General features: G+C 38.1%; 1 protein-coding gene across 1 annotated transcript; it reads left to right on the top strand.

The window, feature by feature from the left end:
* The first annotated feature begins 810 nt into the window (after positions 1–810).
* Positions 811–23018, top strand: LOC103816319 (ATPase family AAA domain-containing protein 2-like). Its single transcript, XM_050971030.1, is given in 21 exon segments — positions 811–841; positions 3002–3059; positions 4969–5061; positions 5976–6084; positions 6271–6386; positions 7633–7807; positions 8416–8504; positions 8851–9010; positions 10202–10292; positions 10711–11025; positions 11628–11665; positions 12119–12394; positions 13855–14040; positions 15266–15401; positions 15550–15746; positions 16945–17104; positions 17491–17613; positions 18299–18589; positions 19328–19452; positions 21448–21576; positions 22980–23018. Coding segments are annotated over 21 exon segments (2937 nt in total).
* The last annotated feature ends 1315 nt before the right edge of the window (positions 23019–24333 follow it).

The raw sequence follows: 24333 nt of genomic DNA, 5'->3' as shown, positions 1-24333 counted from the left end.
ATTTTTAAAAACTACTTGTAGTTATCCATCTTACTAACTCCATGTGTGTTGACTGCTTTACAAAAAAAAAAAATCACGGTCAAAACCCAGCCACAGAACAGAAGAAATTTTAAAAAATCCTTGGAAAAAAATGGAACATTTAATATGAAACTAATCAATACATAATTAAAAGTGAATAGCATTCACTTTTCATTTGTGCTTGTGGAAAGTAATCTGTATTTGGTCTGGCTGGCATAGAGTCCATTTTCCCACAGCAGCCTTTGCAGTGCTGTGTTCTTTGTTGGTACAGGGAAAGGTACTGATAAAACACCTGTGCTTTGGCTACTGCTGAGCTGCACAAACTTCAGGTTTTCTTTTCTTGCTTTGGGAAATGGCCTTATATCAAGCTACTAGCTGTTCCCCATCTTATTTTGTCTGTCCTGTCACCCAGAGCTTGGTGACTTGGTGGGCACCTGTCTTCCAGCCAAGGTCAACCCACTTTTTAATTCTATCAAACCATCTTCACATTATATTTTCTATAATACTGGTTGCTTAAACGATGAAGAAAATTGGGATTTAGTGAAGCTGTAGACTTCAACAGAGTTTTACACCACTATAAATCAGTCTATTTTGTTTTGCAATCCTAGAACAATGTAAGTTGGGTTTTTTTCATCATGCAGAGCTACTGAAATGAGCCTTACTAGCAAGCCTTTGTGCTAGGCATACTATTGGCTTAGGACTTTCTTTTGATGGCAGAAGGAGATGTTTTTATTCCTGGCAGCAAGTGGTAAATCATGCATTGGTTGGGCTGAGACCTCCGTACATGCCACTATGTCTATGATAAATCTTTCTTGTGAGGATGGTAAGGTTGTCCAGAGAACCTGTGGATGCTCCAGCTGTGGAAGTGTTTAAGGCCAGGCTGAATGGGGCTGGCAGCAACCTGGCCTAGTGGAAGGTGTCCCTATCCATGGCAGGGGTGTTGATGAAGGTTGCTGAAGGTCCCTTCTTACCCACACCCTTCTGTGATTCTGTGATTTCCAAGTGCTGGGCATCAGGTGCCAGCCACAGTAAAGTCTCACCAGGGGCTTGGGGGTTGGGCATGATCAAGCTTGGAACTTTGAGGGGGCACTGCCAAGCAACCTGACAAACATTCCATAAACGTTCCACTGCAGTTGGTCAGGTAGTGTCTCCTGCTTGTGGCTTCTCTTAAGGTTTACAATTTACAGACTGTTCACAGGAGGATGTATTTGTCAGGTGCTTTGTGTGTTAAGATTTTGGATACAGTCAATGGTTAAATTGGCCACCGGTGTCTTTCTTTTGGGATTGCCAATTGTAGAGAGATCTTCACACCAGAGCATCTTTTTATATGTGGGCTGGTTTCTTGTGAACTGAAAGGATCATTTCATGTTGTGACTTTTAGTAGATGTTACCTTGCCCTCTAAATTTGTCTTCTTGGCAGCAGAATTGCCTTCATGTTTAAATAACTTTTCTTTCATGCTTGCAAATAATTTTATAATGTCCTGCTAAGAAATGGCAGAAAGTTTGATACAAAGTGAAGGAGTCCTATCATTTCTGCTTGTGTGTCTCTGTGACTTAATTCTCTTTGCCCAAATTGAAGACCAAATTGACATTGTTTTCTAAAAGGTTTTCAAAGTATATCACCAGGGAGATATTTTTTCTAGATTCTTTTTTTACTGTGTTCAGCAAGAAGGGAAAATTAACTGAAAACAATTTATGTTTGCAAATACTCTCTATAAAAAACGGAATATTTTACCTAATTTTTAAGTAGTGTTGAAAAACTTGGTGAAGTGTTGATGACTATTGCTTTGTGCACACTATATTAAAATATTGTGCTAACTACTTGCATTGTTTTCAGTGGGGATTTTTGTGCTCACATGGCTTTGCTCTTACATGTCAACTTTGTATCTTAGTATTGCAGAGGCAGTCTTGCAAAAAAAGGGATGATGTGGAAAAGACACCTAGACAGCAAAGAAAGGGAAGCTGTGGGTGTTCTAGTACACATAAGTAGATACCAAAATAATTTACTATTTTTCTATATGAGTGGCATTTCACGTAAAGAAATTGTATACTTATAATTTTAATTTAGCTGAAAACAACTTTTTCCAAAGCATAGTATAATCTAAATTAATATTTTATTCATGTTCTCTAATTATAATTTAACATCTTGCTATTACAGTCGTGCCACAGCTACATTCTAAGGTGGAGGAAATACCTCCTTCAGAAGACATGACAGAGCAGTGATATGCTGAAACATAGAATATACTATACTTGCTGAATTGCCTTATGATTTTTCAATGGATAAATAAAACCCCCAGGTTTTTACAAGTAGCTGTCTCAGGGCTTGGGGTTTCCTTCAAATCTTACTAAAAAGTGAATTTACTGATACCTGCTTTATCTGTGTTTGTTCTTGTGCCAGCCTTGCCTGTGAGCTCAAGCTGTCCCCTGTCCCAAGCAGAACTCATGTTAAAATTATAGACACTAATCAATAATATTTCCTTGTCTTGGTTTTGCTGTGTTAAATCAAGGTACTCCAGTGTCTTCTTGAATGCCAGGAGCTTTATGTTCTAAACATATCCATAGCCTGATTTCGTAGTTGGTTTTGGTCAGATATTAATTCCTTCGTGGTTTGTTTCAACCAGAATTTACCATACTACTTTCTAAATCATCTCTCAAATGCCAGTAGGATTTTTTTTTTTCTGCTAAGAATTGCTTTATTCTGGGTTTTACCACACTCTTGGATAATTAACCTATGACTAATTGATACAGCCAGTTTTGAATCTGGCCAAGTGTTTTAAGTTTCACATCTACTAAACTGTATTTTAGAGCAGAAATCCTAGTTATTAATCCTGGGTTCCCGAGTGGTGTTCCTATTCCCTCTTGCTGTGAGTTAATTTAATCTTTTGCATGTATGGAGTGCCTTGAAATTGATACTATAATGGCACCAGATATGCTCACAGGTTTTCTGCATGTTTGTGTGATTTTTCCTGTTTCTTTTAATTAGGAAACAACTACATATGGAAACAACTGGTAAAGAAACAACTGACAATCCAGGTAGCATTGTAAGCTACTTCTGTTCTAAATTTCCTTGACTATACCCTAGCTAAAAGCTTTTTCTTCAGCAATTGAGGTGGAGTGAACTACTGGGTATTTTTCACCTATTAAATAATCTGTGTTGCTCATGACATTACAAGCCATAGCCACAGATTCTAGGGCTGTAGTGGAGAAGAGCTCATAGGTATTCAGACAAAAAAAAGTCTCAACGTTTTTCCAAAATAAGTCCAACATAAAAGGCTGTGGACAGGAGGGAGTACATGTAATTAGGGCATTTTGAATATGTCATTATTTGTAACAGTACAGAGAGTTTAATGTTTAACAGTAAAGAGTTTAATCTTGTGTGCAGTAATTTCATCATAAGGAAGTGAAGCAAAAGGAAAAAAGCTTTGTTTTGTTGAGTGCTATCAAGATACATTGGAAAGCAGGTTTTAGGCACAGTTTTTCTGAAGAGCTAATTTCTTGCATGGAAGCAAGATTTTTAAAATGGAAAAACATGCACACACTCAGCTTTAAATTTCTTACCTTCATTCTGCCAGTACCTTTTCTCAAATGTCAGTATCCTGTGCACATGCTATTCATTTTTACTTTTTGGGATCCTTATTGTTTTCCAGTAAAATATATGACCTATCTAGCCTTGAAAGAATGGCAATTAAAGAGACTATATTCTTACTCAGGAGTTTTACAGTTCTTATTAAAAATCAGGTGTGTGTTTTTTCACTTCTACTGTGCATTGATTAACCCCTGCCTGCCTTGAAACTTCCTCTGAACTTAGAGATGGGTGATACACATCCTGTTTTCTGCCTCTTTGACTATCCTGCTTTATCTTAAACTTGTTTGTGACATTATTCTAAATTCTTGGCTTTCAACAGCACCTAAAAGATGTAAGATAGATTTTTCGGTCCAGTCTTCATCTGTCTCAGAGAGAGATTCATGCAAAGGGAACAAAAGGTTTGTGTATGGTTAAGTGATAGTTTTTCTGTCTCAATAGTGCTGTCACATGACTCAATAATGCTTTCAAGGGGTTTTGGACTGGTGGCAAATAAGATAATTAGTATTAGTATTACTGTGGTAGTCTAGAAAACAAACACTGGCAGTGGCAGGCCATTCTTTTTACTAGCCATCAGATCTTATTTGAAAATGCAGTATTTATGGTCATTGATAAGGTGATGATGAGGGTTGTGGCTGAGATTGTGTAACTGAAATTAATTTGTACTGTAACTGAAGCCAGAATCTCCCTCTGAAAACCTTGGACTATTTAATCTTGAGAGATGAAAGTTATTTTCTTAAAACCAAAGAAAATTTAGTTCGAGGGAGAGACTGCATGGAAGTTTTAATTGATTTTTTTTTTTTTTAAATCACTCAAACACTGATTCTGATGTCTCTTTGGAATCAGTTCATGTTTCTGTATGAAACTAACCTCAAGCCAGAAAAATATTAAATAAAAATCTGATTTATGAATTGCTGACAAATGACAAAGGGGTATCAGACCGTTTAAACAGAGCATGGAGAGTGCCATCCCTTGCACTTTGTTTAGTATCATTGAAAGCAGACAATTATGGAAGGAAGGGGTTTTGAAGTCAAATTTTTAAATAAGTTTAAAATGTTGATGTTTCACAGAGTGGCTACATAATGCTAAGTGAAACTCGATTTGTGTGTCTGAGAGAGAGAGACTGGACATAAGGAGTAACTTGATTAAGAAATTTCTTTGCACACTAGTGATACATTTTAATTTCCAAAGAAAAATCAAATATTGCTGTCACAAGGAAAATCACATAATGTACTTTGAAATCAGATAAAATTTTCAATGATCTGAAAACTTTGTAGATTTCAAAGTAAACTCTGAGATAGTGTTCACTTAAATTTTGCTATTACTTGGAGTGCATTTTAATTTTTTATTTGTTTGAATGTTTGCAGACAGAGATATGGAGTCCTCAGCAGTGATTCCTTTTCCTCTTCTGATGACAATGAGGATTTTGAAATACAGAAGAAGAAGAAAAATTTTAGGAGGTTAATGAAATTAATGAATAGGGGAGGGAGAAGTGTACCTGGGAGCTCTTTGCATATGCCTAACTATGAAGTGTTGCCATCTTCCTCTTGTACCTTTTCAAAATTGTCATACCTGTTGGTATTGACAACTGTAATTGGAGTCTCTAAAACTGGATTTTTAGGATTGGCTTTTAATAAGGAATTTGATTTCCAGGTGGGAATGGGAAGAAATGTAGAGATACACACTTAGATGTATTTTCTTGATATAAAACTTCACTACTGCTGTGTTTTGCTGTTGTTTTTTCAAAGTGAAAACCACTATAAGAGAAAATAGGGGAAATAGATTTTATTACTTAACAAATGTTCTAGAAATATTAATCTAATAACAGTCTAAAAAATGAGTTTTTAGCCTGACATATTTCAGATGTGTATCTTCTGGCACACACATTTCAAAGTCCTCAGGAAAACCCAGGAGTTGTGGGCAGCCTTTCTATTGTTAACACTTACTGAAATAAGTGTTCTCCTGGGCAGTAACTTTTTGACTGTAAAAGCTAAAAGTATTTGAAAGATGTAAGATGTCAATGTGTTTGGGAAGGGAGGAGTTCTTCCATCAAAACAATCAAGGTCAGTCCATGCTCTCCACGTATGGAATAATTGTTCTAAGCTTGTGTTTCTACATGTGCTGTGTTAACTGGCGTGGATATTCATAAGTGGTATTGTTAAAATAATTAACTCAGTGTAATGCCTGGAGTGACCATTTTCCTTTATCTACTCATAACTGTTAAATGTAAAACATTGGAATGAGTTTACCTATTTCAGAAGTTCATGCTGATTTATGAGGTCTTCTGCATTTGCTTGTTGTCATTAGATAATCAAAAATCTTCTATCTGCATTGTAAGTTAGAAAGCACCTTTTTTTTCCTAAATTCAAATCAGATCTCCTCTGGTCAGCTTTCAGAAGTGTGCCTCAATAGGAGTTGACAAGAATACCATGAAAACTGGAGGAAGTCTGGCTGGCGTGGAACAAATGCAAATAGATGGCTCAGTAAGTATTTTTGATTCATTGTGGCAATGAGACACTTGCAGTATTTACGAAAGCTTCTAGTAATGGGCCATCTATAACTTCCTTGTTTTACAGTTTTCTCTCAAGCAATTGAGCTTCTTATGGAATCTTATCAAGGCTGCAGCTTGCTTTAACATATAAAATGTGTTCTGTTGACTTCATCTTTAGGTACAGTTTGATGGCGTGGGTGGTCTTTCTGACCACATTTCATCTTTAAAAGAGATGGTCATTTTTCCATTGCTTTATCCCGAAATCTTTGAGAGATTGAAAATTGAACCTCCAAGGTAACAGACACTGTTTAAAACTCTTAAGTTCTAATTTACCTATTTTCAGGAGAATTCAACTGGGGCATCAATACGTTTCATGCTTTCAAATTCTCAGCAATTGTTTTTTTTTTCAACAGTAGTAAAAAGTAATTTTAAAAAAAATTGGTAGAATCCTGTATATATGTAGGTCCAAAGATTTACTGCACGGTGAGACCATGCTTTCAAAGTGTCTTGCCTTTCAAAGGCAGAGTTGGGAATTTTTTTTTTAAAGTTATAAATGGAAGTGGACTTGATTGGTTTATAAGCAGGAAGTACTTTCTACTCAAAGTCAAATGTTTGTTTAGTGAAAGTCCGCTTGTCTCTGCCGCCTACTCTTTTTTTTCAAGTTCTCAAGTATCACTTTTACAACTAATAGGATATGCAACTAGAAACTTGCAGTGTTTGTTGTACTTGAGCTAAAACAAGAATCTGTCCTCTTTTTACAGAGCTAAGTGGATTCTGTGTTAGAAAAAAGGACCAGTGCTTTAATTGTTAGCTTTATATATTCTTGGTCAACAAAACTCAGTCATGACATATTGAACTAGGACCTAAAATTCTTTGCCTTTAGTAACTTTAAAAGTATTTCAAAATAGAAAGAAAATATTTTTGTGCTTTGTTTCTTTATTAATTGAAGTTGTTTTTTGAAGCAGCAGTGTATTGGCTTTTCTAGTTGATGTGAATGAAGAAATGCAGAATATCTTTCCAGCTTTAGAATACTTCTTCTTTTATCACCAACAAAGGGAAGCCAATGCCAGTAATTCAAAACTTTTTAAAGGAGAATCAAATGTTTTACTGTAAAATCTTGACTTATGTGGAAAGAAGAATGAATATGGAGTGCATCGTTGAAAAATGAACTGATGATTCCTAAGTTAGGCAAGTGTCAGATTTTCCATTGGAAATTTGTTCTTATTTGTCTCCAGCCACCCTGCTGGATTGTCAGAAGTTTTGAAAGTGTCCTTTTGGGATGCTGCAAGCTTTTATAAATGTTTGGTGTTTCCTCATTATCCTCTTTACTGATTTTGTTTGCTGCCTTGGAGAACTGTGTAGGAAAGTTTTGACTTTTCTCATACTTCAGCTGTGACTGCTATTACTGCTATCTTATCCATGGGATGTTTTGTTTAGGAGAGCAGAGTTGTGTGTTTTAATGGTGGGGTTTGTAATAGGTGCTTTTCCATGATGTTTTTTTCTTATGTGACTTTTTTTAATTTTTTTTTTTTAATTGCAGAGGCTGTCTATTCTATGGTCCACCGGGGACAGGAAAGACACTGCTTGCTCGTGCACTTGCTAATGAATGCAGTCAAGGTGACATGAGAGTGACCTTCTTTATGAGAAAAGGTGCTGAGTGCCTGAGTAAATGGATAGGAGAGTCTGAACGACAGCTTCGTGTATTATTTGAGCAGGTAAGGTTGAAATGTGGCATGTGTTCTGTCTGAGTTGGAATTAAATTTCTGTGCTCTACGTGTTTTGTCAGCTCTTTTCACTGAAATGAGCTTGCCACTGTTTCCTTTTTCAGTGAAGTTTCAGGGTTTGAAATATTGAGATGTATTGGAAAAGGTTAGTAAAGGAAATAATGAAACCCTGCAAAGCACCACTCTAACCACCCCCCTCTCCCCCAAAACAACAAAAGATCCCAAAAAGTCACAAAAAATGTTTCAAGAGGTGGAGGCTTAAGATCAGAGGGAAAGAGATGCAGGCTGAAACATGGTCATTTAAACAGATAAAAGAGGGCTGCTTCCAGAACCTGTAACTTAGCTAAGTCCTGTTTCTGTTCTTGTGGTTGCCAGGTAGATGTAAAAACTACTGATGTGGTTTGTTTCTTGTCACCCAGTCTCCTTGAGTTGATATAGGCTGCTGTCTTCAGTTACTCAGGCTACTTTACTCTGTTAGTTCAGTTAATGGAGTCTGAAAAATTTAGTTCGTGCCTTTCCAACCATGATGTTTTTCATGCATTTTCTCTTTCATATAGGGCTGTTTTCCTGATATCAATATTCCTGTGTTTTCATTGTAGGCCTACGAGATGCGACCTTCAATTATTTTCTTTGACGAGATTGATGCTCTGGCTCCTGTACGGTCCAATAAACAAGACCAAATTCATAGGTAGGGTATGTTTTGTATCTACACAGAAGCTGCTTGATCATTGTGAAAAAAGATGGCAACTTATTTAACTTCAAGTGAAACATTCATTTTTCCTCAAAATTAGTAATTCCGTGCAAATGAATCTCAGAGATTTTTATACAGTAATTGAAAACAGTTTGCTGAGCTTGATATCAGCAAAAGGTCTGCATTACCTTATCTGTATTTTATTATGATTTAAAATGAGTATTTTGCTAAACAGCATCTCATCAATAAAAACTTGTCCTTTTTGAGTGCTCATTGGACAAGGTTATGTGTAACTGAACAGAATTTACTAAGCTGGTGAATGAAAACCGTATTTTTCTGTTAGCTCTATTGTGGGGACACTTCTGTCACTTATGGATGGCTTAACCAGCAGAGGAGAGGTTGTGGTGATAGGAGCCACCAACAGACTGGATTCTATAGATCCTGCTTTGCGAAGACCTGGGCGCTTTGAACGAGAATTCCGCTTCAGTTTGCCAAACAAAGAGGTCAGAACTCCCTCTCAACCTTGCACTTCTGTGGCAAAGTCCATCTTCATGACAAATCCGTGTAATAAGGCAGCATTGTGCAGCTGTGCAAGTCTCCATCTGTAGTGTACAGTTTGGACAATAGTTATAGGGAGACAAAAAGGGGTTTTGGAGAAATTGCATTGTACTGTACAGGGCAGACCTGGTGCTGAATATATATGATTAGGGTGATTTCAACAATTGGTTAATTCTCTACTTAGTTTTGGTTTCTCTGTGACTGGTGAAGAAAATGGGATGCTGATAGTAACTGAACTGTTTAAGAAAGAATGGGTATATTAATTAGTTATAAACTACCCCTCTAGCATTTTGAAAGTAAAAGAAAGGGTGAGAGAATGTCTCCTTGGTAGCAAAAGCTTTAATCAAGGCTGATGGTAAAGCAAATTAAGTATTTTGGGATCTTACTGGAAGTTATTGACTGGGACTTGGACAATGATGTGAGGGATACTGCACAGTTGCAGGGCTGGGGAAGCTTCTAGTTCAATGGCAATAGTTAAGCAATATAAAAAGGGGTATTAAGAAACCAAAAAAATATTGAAAGGGGGGAGATAGTGTGCAAAACTGGAGCCCTCTTTTAGTGTTTTCTCAGTGGCTATCTCTGATATTCCTTATCACCTCTTGAAAAAGGATAAAAAGGCTTATTGGATTGAAAGCTAGTAAAAGTGCACAAATACTTTGTTCCAGTTTTCATCTACTCTCAGGAACAAGAGATGAGGTCCCATTAAAAGGATCTAATACATGATTCTCTACTGTGATAGAGTTCTAGAAATCTGCCATAATTAGTCTGTGTGCTAAAAGTTTCATGAAATTTTACTTAATTTGAGTGAACTTTCTTTGAAAATACCACAGATAAGGATTTTACAACGATTTTTTTCTTCAGAATCATTGGGTCTCACACTTGAGAAAACTCACTTTTATGGACAATATAAATGCCTTTACTTCAGCCCCCAGCAAGAGTTTAATGTAACAAGTTCAGAATTATTAAATTTCCTGCTGGAAGAAGCAGACAGTGTATTAATAATTGACTTTTAAAATTCTAAAATGTTTAGCAGATAAGAAAAGTATTTGTATTGGTATAAGGGATTTTGTGGGTTGGTGTTGTCATTGTTCTTTTAAGAGAAAACTTAGGGCAAACTGAAATGCAACTGCTTCCAGGCAAGAAAAGAAATTTTCAAAATTCACACACGAGACTGGAAGCCGAAGCCATCAGACAACTTACTTGAAGAGCTGGCTGAAGAATGTGTTGGTGAGTTTGAAAACTGTGGGTTACTACATGTGACTTGAGTCTGAGGGAACCTGAGCTTGGAGCAGGCAGTACTCGAGCTCTTGTGGCAGAGAGAGGCAGTAAGGAGGCACTTGGCATGGGAGCAAATTTAGACACTGCTTTCAGTTTTCTTTTTGTCTCTCAGAACATTGAAGGGGTTTGCAACATAATTTCCAGGAACAAAGTTTTGAGCAGCAGGCTGCTGCCTAAGTGCAGGATATTCAGCTGTGAGCCATGTAACAGAACTTTTCTGCGATGCAGTAACTCTTTGAATTGTCTCTTAGCCTGGTAATTTTTGGCTGCACATAAAGTCTTTCAGTGTTGCCTTTTAGAAGTACTGGCCTTGAATTCTGTTTTGTCTGAGATTGACATAACACTTGATTCCTGTTTTGTTTATTAGGGTACTGTGGTGCTGATATTAAAGCCTTATGTGCCGAAACTGGTCTCTGTGCTCTGCGGCATCGCTATCCTCAGCTATATGAAAGCAGACAGAGACTGCAGATAAACATGGATTCAATTAAAATAAAAGCAAACGATTTTTCTATGGCCATGCAGAAGACTGTTCCAGCTTCACGGAGGGTTGTGCCTACCCCTGGGCAAGCACTATCAACTATTTCAAAGCCACTGTTAGAAGACACATTGGAAAGGATTTTACAAACCTTGCAGAGAGTATTTCCCCATGCTGAGCTTGCACTAAAGAAGGACCAACAGCAAGGTAGAACATCTACACTTGTTTAAAAATGTGCCAGAGCAAAAGCTTGTGATCTGTGCAATCAAGGTACACAAATGTACTTAGCTGTACTAGCAGCACAATTTTATAATTTGTGTGTGCACAATGCTGGGTGGGAGCTGTGAGTGACATGCAAAAGCAGTCACGAACTACACAATTCTCTGCTGGAGGACCCTGTTTCTGACAGGTGCTAACATCACATTTATCGCTTGCAGAGAGGAATCTAAGCTTTAAATTATTAGCACCTCTTTTCAAATAAATGCTTAAAGCAGGAGAAATGTTTTTCAGATGTCTGGGAGCTACATAAGTTGTTCCTTATCATCTTTATTCTAAGGAGAAAAACTCACAAGTTTTTGTCAACAGAGAGATAATACCTGATGCAAATCGTGGGACATAGGACAGCTTTGTAGAGACTTGTGCATTCTCCTTTGATTTGTGGTAAAATGAACTCTTTAGGAAATAGCATTCAAACGAGGAAATACAAGAGAAGTGTTTTCCAGCACCAATTTTGAAGGTGTCTTATTGCAAGACAGAGATGGACTATGCAAGAAAGTTAAGAATCCTGTCCTTTTAAAATTCTATTTCAGGAAATTATGTGATTGACAGTGATGAGGAGTCACCATCAGTCTCTGAAGAGAAGCTGACTCATAAAACATGTGATCACAAGAAGGCAGAATTCCGCACTTTCAGCAGGTACGTTTTGTCCCTGTTGTGGCTCTGTTTTTTCAAGACAGCTGAGTGTGTAAACTGTTTGATGTGAGGGATGCTAGATAAAGGAGTTGAGTGTGTGTGTGTGTGGGGGGTGATCAATATTTGCCAGATGTAAGTGTGAAGGGTCAGCTGGTTACTCCTGTTCTGAGTACACTTCCATGACCCATCAAACTGAACTTTGTGTGGGTGTTTGGCTGGACAGTCCCACTCTGGGGTTTAAGAGCTGTTACTTAACTCAGCCAAAAGAGTAGCAGATGTGCTGGGGACTGGCAGGATTTCTAGCAGAGGCAGAGTACCAGTTTTTGAGAAAGTAGGCTTTAAAGTTTTCCTGTTCACGGATCAGCTTATTATTTTGTGTAACTGGGAGAGTATTTATAAAACAAAGTATGTAGGATAAAACTTTAATGTCTGTTTTCCTATTCATCACTCATTTTTAAACTTGTTTTCTACTTATTGCTGTAGAAATCCTCGTGACCAACCAACATCTTACAGGCCACGCTTCTTACTAATTGAAGAGCCAGGATCTGGGCAAGCTTCTGATTTGGCAGCCGCAGTAATACATTCCCTGGAAAAGTTTCCAATTTATACACTAGATACACCAACTTTGTTTGCTAGCACATTACCAGATGAAACATGTGTACAGGTAGTTATTTTTTTTGTTAGTCTCATAGGATTAGTGTATAAAACTAGTGAAGTAAGCAAAAGTCATTGTCAATATAAGTGACCTGATTTAAATGTGCTGTTTTGTTTACTTTTGTCGGAAAATGACTTTTCCGATGGAATGATACCACATAAGGATTTTATTTATAGCCATATTATCCATTTGAAATGTAACAGGGAGAATATTACTAGCAGCTCAGGAAGATGGGAATTGCTGCTAATAAACCCCTCTCTGTGGCAAGAAATCCTGCTGGTCTCATGTGGGATTTAGAAATTTTTTTTTGTTGCTTTTTAAGAGTCTGTGCTACCAGTAGATGGCTCTGCATCGACCTGACAGCATGTCAATGCACATTCTGTAGCCTCTTTTAAAATTATGTTTGTAGGGCAGCCAAGGTTTTGAGGCAAAGACATTTTTTGTTTGTTTAGGGTTTTTTTACATATTCAGCCTTCAATGCTGCAGTACATGCAGCAAAAGTGTTAAAATTCATGGAATACTTAGATTTGTATGGTGTTGATTTTTCGTTTTCTAGGAGAAGAAAATATAAGCAATTTAGTGCAGTTTTGCTTTTTTACTTTTGGGCAGTAAATCCGCTTTGTTCTTTGGCATCACTGAATTAAAATATTTTGATCTCTAGTAGCAGCATTTGAGAGCTATGCAAGTTAAGACATATTATGTGACTGGATACTCATTTGTCACATAGGAGGAGCAAGTCTTTTTCAGATTGTTAATCTGAAATGGTGCATGGAGAAGTTTGTTGTGTGAAAGGACTGTTCCACTTCCTTCATGCAGTAGATGCATGTTGTCTTCTGTGATTGAGGTGCCATCTCAATCACAGAAGGCAGTGGCTTGTGTTTTTCCAAGGCCCACCTTTGGTAATGAGAGGCAGTGAGTGATTTAGCTCTTCAGACAGTCTAAGGACTGGTCACATCTTATAAAATGTGCTTGAAGTTCTGAATGATAGCCAGGCATCTTGTGCTGTGTTAGCCCTCATCTTTTCACATAAGCCTTTGTTTGTTCAGACTGTGCTTCAATCTGAATTGGGTGTGTGTCTCTTCTGAACTGAAAATAGTGTAGCTGCAGTAGTGTAATGATTTCTCCAGGCAAATACACCTTGCCGAAGAGTTAGCTCTGGGTTTTTTTCAGGCACACCACTACATTGGCTGAGTTCTTAGGCTCTTTAGAGTTATTTTATAACTAAGTAGTTTTGAAATCAGGCTGAGATTCAGGTCTGTTTCTGTCTGCATAGAAATGTCTATATTTGAGTCAAAGTGAGAATTTTACCTGGTTATTAAGGAGTCATTTATCAATTTGTCTTCACGTCTTGTGTTTATACCACTTATTTCGTAAGGTAGTTTGACTGATATGTAGTTATTTAGTAGTTAGTTATTTAGTAGTCTCTCCTACATGATGTAGTTTTTTTATCCAAGCTTTCATTTTACCAGTTGATGCGAGAGGCTCAGAGATCAGCACCAAGTATCATATATGTCCCACAAATCCCTTCATGGTGGGATACTATTGGAACTACGCTGAGATCTGTTTTTACAACCCTACTGCAGAACATCCCAAGGTTTACTCCAGTTTTATTCCTTGCAACATCTAATGTACAACTGAGAGATCTCCCAGAAGAGGTATTTCAGCCGATACTTTTCTTCCTTTGTTACTCAATTTCTTGCTAATTTATAACTCCCTGAAGCAATAGAGTTACGTGCCATTCTTAAGCAAATTCATAGTTGTTACTCAAGCATCCAAACCCAGACCCTTAAAACTTGCTTAAACAAAACTATGCTGAAAGCATTTGCTGGGTGTTTTCTGGGTAAAAATTGACTTTGATCCTGCTGTTTCTCCCTTCTCACTTACTTAAGATTATTAGACAGATGTATAGACTTGCTTCCATCAATGGTTTTGGTGGCTTCAAGGTGGTTAGGTGTGTCCTTAGTGAAGAGTGTGGTACTTGAAAAGTAGCTAGGAAAGAAAGATTGTTTTTCTGAAAATGTTTTTACTGAAAAGCCAGATGTATTTTTGCTAAAAAAAATATAGAGGTCACACTGTTATTAATAGAATGTAATTTCAAATTTATGTTATTTTAAAAAACATAATTATTTCCTTTGTCTGGGTGAAAACTCAACACATTAGAAAGCTAAGTTTCAGTTTCTGTTCAAGCAAATTGGAAATAATTTTTTAGGTGTATTCTTTAGCAAAATTCTTCAAGAAGACATGCTAAGTGCTGTAGATATGTGAGACTGCCCATTAAAGGAAGGTGTTCAGAATGTAAATGTGTTGCTCGGATTATTTTGTTTCAGTAACAGAAGTCTTCATACTGTTAATAAGTGCCTTCTAAAATATGTATTGAAATTCCTTCCATAATTTTTTGGTGGTAGAAATAGAAAAATGGAATGCAACTTGGAAGTATTCAAATTGATACACTTCATTTAAATTAATTAAAAATAAAATCAGAGAAAGCCCAAACACCTCACTAAAAAGCCAGCACTTGTCCTCTGAGCCTTTTCCCTCTGTAACTGCCATAAAGATTCAAGCCAAAGGACAGAAAGTCACGTGAATGGAAAATGAGCAGCGTTTGGGATGGTGAATCCCCAGTCACCCTTTTCTTAGTTGTTTATCATTCAGTTTCTTCATAGAGCTTAAAATCTAGAATGTGATCCTTAGGGAAGGCACTTTAAATTGCCATGCTATAAAAACCTAGTCTTTTAAGGCCATAGAGATAACTGTTAATTTATAGTCTTATACAGATAAGTATTCAATTTAATTCAGAAAGGTACTCATTTTTTTGGAACAGAATATAAGAAATTTTCATGGCCTTGTATAACTGAAGCATATTTTCTCTTCACGCCTTAGATAAAAGCATTGTTTAATAATGAATATGAAGAAGTTTTCAGAATCCCGCGTCCAACCTGTGCTGAGAGAAGACGTTTTTTTGAGGACTTAGTTATGAAGCAAGCTGCTCAACCTCCTGCATTAAAAAACAACACAAGTGAGGAGGATGTTCTACATACAAAACTTTGCTAACTCTAGGTTAACAGTAAATACAGTATTTGATCGGGTGATAATTTTCTATCAATCATTTTTCATGTGCTTTTATGAGTTCCATCAATTAACTGCAACTTTCTGATTCAATTAAGCTTACCAGCCTTTGGAAGTGCTGCCTGTAGCACCCCCACCTAAGCCTCGAAAGCTGACAGAGGAAGAAATAAGGCAGTTGGAAGAGCAGGAAGAGGATACATTGCGTGAACTCAGGATTTACTTAAGAGATGTTGCTCAAAGACTTGTCATTGACAAACGTTTCAAAGCATTTACAAAGCCCATTGTCTCAGAGGAGGTTAGTATTGACTTATAATACACTTATAACTGTGTGCATTCATAATTCCTCTGTGTTTATGTTTCTTGGTGTTCTTGTGCTCTTTCTAGAAAGGTTTATCTTTCATGCCAGGACTGTACTATTGTGATTTTCCAAGAAGAAGGAAGTGAATTTTGTTTTTACTTGACTCCTTGAGACTCTCAAATTTTTATTATTTGAGTATTCACTGAAAGCCCTATGTTCTTTCTAAAAGGTCTTTAAAACTTTAGAATATTTCAGTTAGAAGGTATCTACGTGGATGATCTAGTCCAAGTGCCAGTTACACCAAATGCCAACACAATTTGCCCATGGAAAGGTTTGGATACATAGGTATATTACAGCACTAAAAAGCAGAGAGATCACTTTATATTTATAAAAAGTACCTAAAGGGCTGTTTTAATGAAGTCTAAAGCTCTTTGATTAAATAGTTTCTGTGAGAACAGGAGTAGAAGCAGCAGTTTGTCAAATAAATTTTCAGATACTATTCCAGTTTCATCTGGGGCTTTTCTCAGTATATTATCAACCATAAGGGCTGCATGTTTTTTCTTGCTCCCATACACTTCACATTGAATTCATTGAATAAGTCTATGCCAGGGGCATGTACTTCAAAGTCAGTACTAGTTTTAAGATAGCTGTGCATTTCAGCAAAGTCTCATTCCCCTAAGCATCCACTCACTTGTCTTTTTCCTTCCTTGTAGTTTCCAAGATGTGAATAACCTATAAACATATAGATGTCCTCATTTAAAGTAGTCATTAGACTCCTTTTAGACTATGGGTCCAGTTATCTCATTCTAGAGTAGATGCTTAGGACAGGTGCTTCAAAGGGGCAAATCCTTCAGTTTTTTTCTTGTTGCCAGCAACAAAGAGAATCCAAGGTGAACCTCACTGACTGAGGTTTCTCTGCTGTGATTTTCTGAAAGGAAGTGAAATCCATCCCGCCAGTTCCCTTCTCTGCTCCCCACACACTTCTGACCACCCTGCTTCTTTTTTCCTCCCCTCTCCTGGTCTGTCTCTTCAAAGACACCTGAAATACCTTTTCTATTTTCAAGAAGCTGGTTATTTTCTGCATCTTTGAGGGTGTTATAAATATTTGGGGCTTTTATGAAGTCCTTTATTTGACTTAATGAAAGTCACTGATTTTTGTAGCATAAATCTCTGAGCATGCATATTTAATTTGTAGGCAACCAATTACAAGGACACCATTAAACAGCCCATGGACCTCTTGACAGTTCTCTCCAAGATTGACATGCACCAGTACTTAACTGCAAAAGATTTTCTAAAGGACATTGATCTAATCTGTAGCAATGCTTTAGAGTACAAACCCAATAAAGGGCTTGCAGGTATGGGTTTATTTTTTACCCCTAATTTGAAAAAAAGAATTGATAGATTTTGTCTGTGGAAGTTCAGTAATCCCACAGTGGATATGGTATCAGATAATTTTAAAGAACCCCATTAGACAATTTTAAACAACCCCAGAGAGCATTTCTAGCCAGGGTGTAAATGTTTTAGTTTTAGATATATTGTTTGGGTATGAAATTGTGATAGATGTGTTCATTGGTAACTAGTACTTTTTCTTAAATAATAACTTTTCTGGTTTTATGCTGAAAATACAGACTGAGATAACCTTTCAGAACCTGCATATGAAAAAAAAAATCATTCTAATTAACCAAAATAAAGAGTTTCATTGACTGGTAGAAAATGCTCAGTTCTGGCTGTAAAATTTCAGATCATCTCCTGAAGCACAAAGCTTTTACTTTGAGTGATACTGCATATTCCATAGTGAGGAATGAAATGGATGAAGGTTTTGAGCAACGCTGCCAAAAAATTAAAGAATCTCGTAAGGAAAGAGGTATGTTTTTTTGATGCTCAGGATTTTAAGACTTCTTGTGCTTTGTAACCAGCCATACAAGACCCAATTCTTTGCTCTGTGGGTGTAAGAAAGCTAACCCAAAGTGTAAGGAGAAATGGAAGATGGTTCCAGTGCCTGTGGACACTCCTGCTCTAATGGCAAGTTGAGTTTTATTCAGAGTTTCTTGGAGAAGGTGCCAAAGTACCTTCTCTGTTCCTGTGGCCTAAAAGCAGGTTCCTGTGATGCTTGGTTCTTCATGCCAGAGGCATTGAATTTTTCATTATGCTGCTTCAAATTGTGCGGTGAATCCTGAGGTCATTCATTCAGTATGGTTATGAAATGGAATGCACTGGCTGCATGACATTGTGAGAGCCTGGCCTTGATGGCCCAACTGACATTTAATGGCACTTACATCTTGAAGTTCAAAACATTATCTGTGTCTGTTTCGAATATTCAGCTAGTTTTCAGTTACACAAAAAAGTGTTTTTCCCTTCTCTGCCTATATCTAATAGAGAACTGATCTCATTAACTTGCAACCTTTTCTCTAGACACATGTAGAGAGATGGTACTGAAACTCCTGTGGTTATTTTCCTTGCAAGATGCTGCTGCTGCTGCTGCGTTTTGAAGAAAGAACTGCTTTGGGAATGTTTTGGATTACTTTTTTTTTTTTGGCATCTCTTTGTAGATAAGTCAAAAGGAAAATGCAGAATGAAGGAAGACTCTTCAAGTATCTCAGTAAAGAGGAAGAATGTTCAGTTTGTATCCTCCCAGGACAGTCCTATGGAAGAACATGAAAATGTACTTCAAGGACAACAGAAAAATGGGACAGAAAATGAAAGTGAGAGAGTGACCCTTGTGGCTAAATCCCCTGATGAAGAAAAGAGTGTCATGCTTCCTGAATGTTCAGACCTAAGAGAGGAGAGTAAAATGCCAGATTGCCAAATAGCCAGAACTGTTGAAGATGCAGGTTCAAGTGGTAAGTGAAATGAAAGGTCAGATAGGTAATTTAGCTCCTTTTTGTTCTTGAGGAGGGTTACACTATTTATTAGGTTTAATCCTTCTTGGATTTCATTCTGTTACTTCTTTTGTGTCTCTCTCAAATCAACACACAGTGTTCCTTGCATAACGATGTTGCTCCTGTAGTTACATTGGCTACAGCCATGGTTTTTACAGTGGCAGGTGGTTTTTGGTTTTTTTTGGTTTTTTTTTTTTTTTGGTTCTACAGTTTGTTTTCCAAATGGTACTGAATTGTACAAGTATCTTCCCAGTAATAAGCAGCCTAAGTGTAAACTGTACTGCTCTACTTAAACAGTGTGGACCTAGAGACCCCTGTGGAATAGAAGAATTATGTCCTAATGTTTGAAATGTAAGATGTGTAGATGTGTTTCCTAACCTAAAAAACTACTCTTTTAGACTATGTTTGGTTTTTCTAACTTTAGGTTTACTGTGCAGTGCTGTAGTGGCAGCATGAATATTTTTTTCTTAGTTTTACCCTGCCTTTTTTCTCTAGCACTTTTTTTCATTTCTGAGTCCCTAGTTTTTAGGGAACAGCACTAGAAGGATAGAAGTCAAGCATTTCTCTGTAAAAAAAAATGGATAACAATTCTGCCTCTGTTATTGCAGAGGGCTAGTCTTTTCCAGGTACAGGATACTCCACTGATACTGTATTCCAGATAAAGAGAAATCTTGATTTCAAAAATGTGTGTAATTCCAGATTCACAAGTACATCATACAACTTGTGTGGGACATTCTCAGGTGGATGAGCAACTGCGAGTATGTGATGGGGAAGCAAAGGAAATTCACACACAGGGAGTGTCTGTGGATTATTCTGAACTCAGAGTAAGTCTAATTTCAATTTTGTTGATACTGAAGTAGGATGTTTTCTTGCTACCTCTATGGTTGTAAATTAAGTCACTTGCTAACCAATGACAATTTAAACCATTACTGAGAGGGATATACAGCTTATGAAATAATTCAGCCTGTAATGACTGTTGTTTCCAGAGTGGTGTTGATGGCTGCTTTTGGTGAACTGTATTTTAGGAGACTGTTCTCTTCTTAATTTTCAATGTAAAAGCATTTGTTAAATTTTAAGTTAGCTCACTGTCAACTTGCTGCTGCTGCTGGTTAGCAGTTTTTATGATGGACTGGGGAGATGGGTATTTTTGGTTTGCTGTTTGCATGCTTTCATTAATTAGGACCTGGAAAAGGATCTTGATTTTTAGCAGTGATGACTTTAAACCTGAAATTAGAAGATTGATCAAAAGATCATCCTGGATAAAATACTAATATTTTCTTTTCTCAAATGCTTCCAAAATTCAGTGTTAGAATTTTGCATCCATATAGTTACACAGTTTTTCTAGTCCCCTGTTGAAGTTACAGGTATAGTCAGGGAAAGGATCAAACATGGGCCTAGCTGCAGAGGGAAAAAGAGGTTCCTTTGCATGAACTGGAGAGGGTAGAAGAATGACCTGTCCTTCCACAAGAAAAATTCAGGAAATTACTAGGTTGAATTTCTGGAGGTCGGTCAAAGCAGAGGAAGCTGCTGTTTACCTGCTGTGATGAGAAAGGGAGTATTACTTGGTTGTTTCCCTTGTGTGGGGAGAAAGTCTCCTTTGGTAAAAGGGCTCACCAGCATAATTTCTATCACATATTTTAGTGTTGGTCTGAACTGTAGAGGTTAAATTAACTTCCCAAGATGGCTTCCTAAGGAAGCAAATTTCAGGGGGTTGTGTTGTTTATGCCTGCTTGTATATTTAAAAAAGCTACATAGTTTTTTCTAGAATCAGGATGCTAATGGCATGTAATCTGAAAGTATTGCCTACTGACTGGAGAAGTTGTAGGGTAGAGCCCTTACTGATGTTTCTGCTCATATGTGTTTCAGTCATGAAGAGAGAGCTACAGTCATGGAACACATCTTTTAGAAGACTTGTTTCCTTAACATGGGTGTCAATGGAACTCCCTGCTCATAGCAGAGAGCCCCTCCAAAATGGATCTGCTTGGTTTTGTATGGGGTTTTTGTTTAGTTGATTTTGTTTATTTTCTTGGGGGTTTCTTTTGGATGTGTGTTCACTTATTTGCTCGATATTAGATGTAGAATTTAATTCTTCTGGTAGCTGATCTAAGGGAGGCTGAGTCTGATGGCAAGCAGTTGTGAGGCAGTAATATTTTTATGTGGTGTGGCTGCTCTCTTCAGGTACATCTCCCACAACACACAGCTACTGAACAACCCCTGCAGTCCTGCTGCTAGCTTGTTAGTGTTGCTTTCCCCAGATTACCACATTCACATCTTTGGTAACACAAGGAACTGTGTGAGAGATTAGTAATTTCCTACAGACTTCTCTGCTAGTTCATCCACTCTTGAGTTGAAGGGTAGGAGCTGACTGATGTTAGCCACAGTACAGATTCAGCTAATGGATAGAGATGAGCACCTAAGGATGCTTCTGTTTCCATCTGGTACAGCCCTGTCTGGAAGATCTGTAGGCTTGTTTCTGAAGACACATTTTCTAGGGCTCTGTATTGCATTTCTAATGAAATGCAACCATGACTTCCCTGAGGCAGCTACTCTGTGACAAAGTGGATCGTGTCATTCTCCACTGTTCTAGAAGCAGTTGAATCTCAGTTATGATCACTGATGTCATATAGTGATGAGTAAGAAAATCCTGTCTGAAATGCAAGCTATGTCTCTGATGTGTGGAATATTAATTTGCTTCCTCCAATTAAATCTTTTGAGATACTTAATCAGTTTTCTGAAGTGCCACTTCTATTTAACAATATAGGAAAGTAGGATGTATCTTGTGCTTTTCTGAATTGCAGTTTCCATTTTTTTTGCTTCAGCAAGTGCTGGATTTGGTCATTGTGGCAACTGAGAACGTCAGCATATCTCGCATGGAAAGACTATATGCTCTTCTTAGCCAGTGCATTTACCGACATCGGGAGGACGATGACAAAACTGAGTTAGTGAAGGTAAACTTTTTGTCTTGCAGCCCTTTGTGTCACATGCTATTACACATGTGTGTGAGTGTTGTGTATGTGTGTGGGTGCACTGTGAACATCATGCTTACTTGGCATTACTCTATACAGCTCAGTTGCCTGTCTCTCAAGGCTTTCATTTCAGTATGGAAGACATTCATCTGTATTGCAAAACCTTTGTTGTATGTAGCATAATTTTCAGCAGGAAAAGGCTTGAAGGCAATGGGTCCACCCACTCAGGGCTCTAAATCAGTTAACCTCAGTCTGTCAATAGTTTTCTCCAGAAGCCCTTAAGGGGTGGGAGGTTATGAAAGGAGAGTGCATTTCTCAGTGTGTCACTTCCTCTTTCCCCCCTTGCAGGCAGGCAAATGTGGTAATGCTTATATAGTAGTCATTCCATTCTTGAAAAGAAATTAAGTATACAGCATAACAAGAACTTGAGACTTTTTCCTAGTCTCACCAGACTTTATTTCTAACTAGCATGGCCCAAGCATCTTTAATTTGACAAATAGGGAGTTTTTTGCCTATGATAGTTTGCTAATGAGTGAAATTCTCTAATCTTTGCCTCTAAGAGAGGATTTCTGAGTTGTCAGAAGTAGACAGAAATCTTCCACAGGCACCCATGGTCCCAGTTGGGCATTCCCAGTATTCAGTTCATTAAGATTGGATATCCAACCTATCTTCAGCTTCAAGGCCCTTGAATTCATTTGTCTTTCAGATGCTTGTGACTGAGAATAGATAAAATTTCAGTCTGCCTTAAAAAATTGAGCAAGCCTGTTCTCTTTGGCCCTAATCATCTCAACCTCTTCTTCCACAACTGATAAAGATTTAGAACAGACTCTGTTCTGATTGTCCTGAAAAATGCACCCACCTTTCTCTCATCTAGCACAATGATGTGGTTTGGTGTGAATAGGGACCTGTTTATGTGCTCTCAGGGATTTTGATCTTTTGTTACTGGACTTGATTTTTTGATTTGTTTTCTACTTCTACCTTAACCAAAAAAATATGCTCTTCAGAGTACCTGCATGAGTTGATCAGGAGCAGCCTTTGCTGCTCTAACAAGTACTTAATCAGAGTGCAGAAAAGAACAGCTCCAGCTTTTAGTTGTGGTTCTTTGGGAACTGCTTCTTTTCTCATTGTTGAAACCATCATTGATAAAGATCCATAGTCCCATTATACAGATTCCTCCAGTCTCTCTAGCCTACTCTGTGTTTTGGGTGCCAAAGGATTTGTTTGAAGCTAACGGATCTAGAAAGATGTTAGCACATGTATTGGCTAAACATTACTAACAATTGTAAGTATCAACAGACTCTTGATTCTTTTGATGAAGAAGCTAACAAGGTTCTCTTGCTTGCATTCACAGTGTGACTCCTAATTTGTCTTTTTTTTCTTGTTAGGCAATGAAGAAAGAAATTGCAACGTTAAGTTATCTGTGATACTTGACTTCAGTATATTCTAATGTTGATGTACTTCTCCCAGATGGAAAAATTCTGTTTAATGTCTCAGTAATTGCAGCAACTAAGAACAGAAGAATAGAAGAAAGAAACATCTCTTACCCTATGAAGGAAATCAGACACAACCTCCACTCTGACTATGGATCAACTCCTTGCACACTGGGTGAAAGAGCCCCTTTCAAGACAACAATGTTTACTTTCCATGGAAACATCATGAAATTCTTCTCGAGGCTCCTGATTCTGACTCCTCATATTATCACAAAGCTTCCGATTATTTTTTCCACTGTAAGATGTGGGAACTGATTTTATTTTTCCTTTAACTTCTTCCTCTAATTTCTAGTGAAGAGAAGTGAGCGGGGATGCTCTGGGTTCTGCATCTTGGATGCAGCTACCTTGGTTGTGTGTCCAGAATGGAGAATGAGATGCTGGAAAGCAGTGCCACAAAAAAGGACCTAGGGGTCCTGGTTGATGATTCAATCTGAGTCAGCAGTGCCCTGGCAGACAGGAAGGCCAAGCATGTCCTGGGATGCATCAGGCACAGCATGGCCAGCCAGGCAAGGGAGGGGATTGTCCTGCTCTGCTCTGCACTGGAGCAGCCTCACCTTGAGTCATGTGTGCAGTGTTGGGCTCCTCAATATCAAAAAGACATTAAATTATTACAGTGTCCAAAAAAGTGCAACCAAAATGGTGAAGGCCCTCGAAGGAAAGCTGTTTGAGGAGCAGCTGAGGTCACTTGGTCTGTTCAGCCTGGAGGAGCCTGAGGGGTGAGATCACATCAGTCTACAGTGCCCTCATGAGGGGAAGAGGAGGGGCAGGCACTGATCTCTCCTCTGTGGTGACCAGTGACAGGACCCAAGGGAATGGTCTGAGGCTGTGTCAGGGGAGGTTTAAGTTGAATATTAGAAAAAAGTTCTCAACCCAAAGGGTGGTTGGGAACTGGAATGGGCTCCCCATGGAAGTGGTCACGGCACCAAACCTGACAAAGTTCAAGAAGAATTTGGACAATGCTCTCACACACGTGGTGGAGTTCTTGGGGCTATGTTGTCCGAGGCCAGGAGTTGGACTTGATGATCCTTGTGAGTCCCTTCCAAGTAATATTTTGTGAGAGGTCAGTACTGAGATCAGCCTCCCAGCTGAGGCACAGGCTGGCAGAGGATGCCACTCCTGCTTGTGACTCTGGCTACCTGTCACCTCACAGGGGTGAGGGGAGCACTCACTTGCCCCATCCTTGTTCCCCAGCAGCCCTTACCAACAGCAGTGGTGCAGGCATGGGCAGGATGGGACCACACTGCTGCCT

This window comes from Serinus canaria, chromosome 2, assembly GCF_022539315.1.
Source record: "Serinus canaria isolate serCan28SL12 chromosome 2, serCan2020, whole genome shotgun sequence".
NCBI classification, from domain to species: domain Eukaryota; kingdom Metazoa; phylum Chordata; class Aves; order Passeriformes; family Fringillidae; genus Serinus; species Serinus canaria.
The sequence above is the reverse complement of the archived record's forward strand: the minus strand, read 5'-3'. Positions and strand labels throughout refer to the sequence as shown.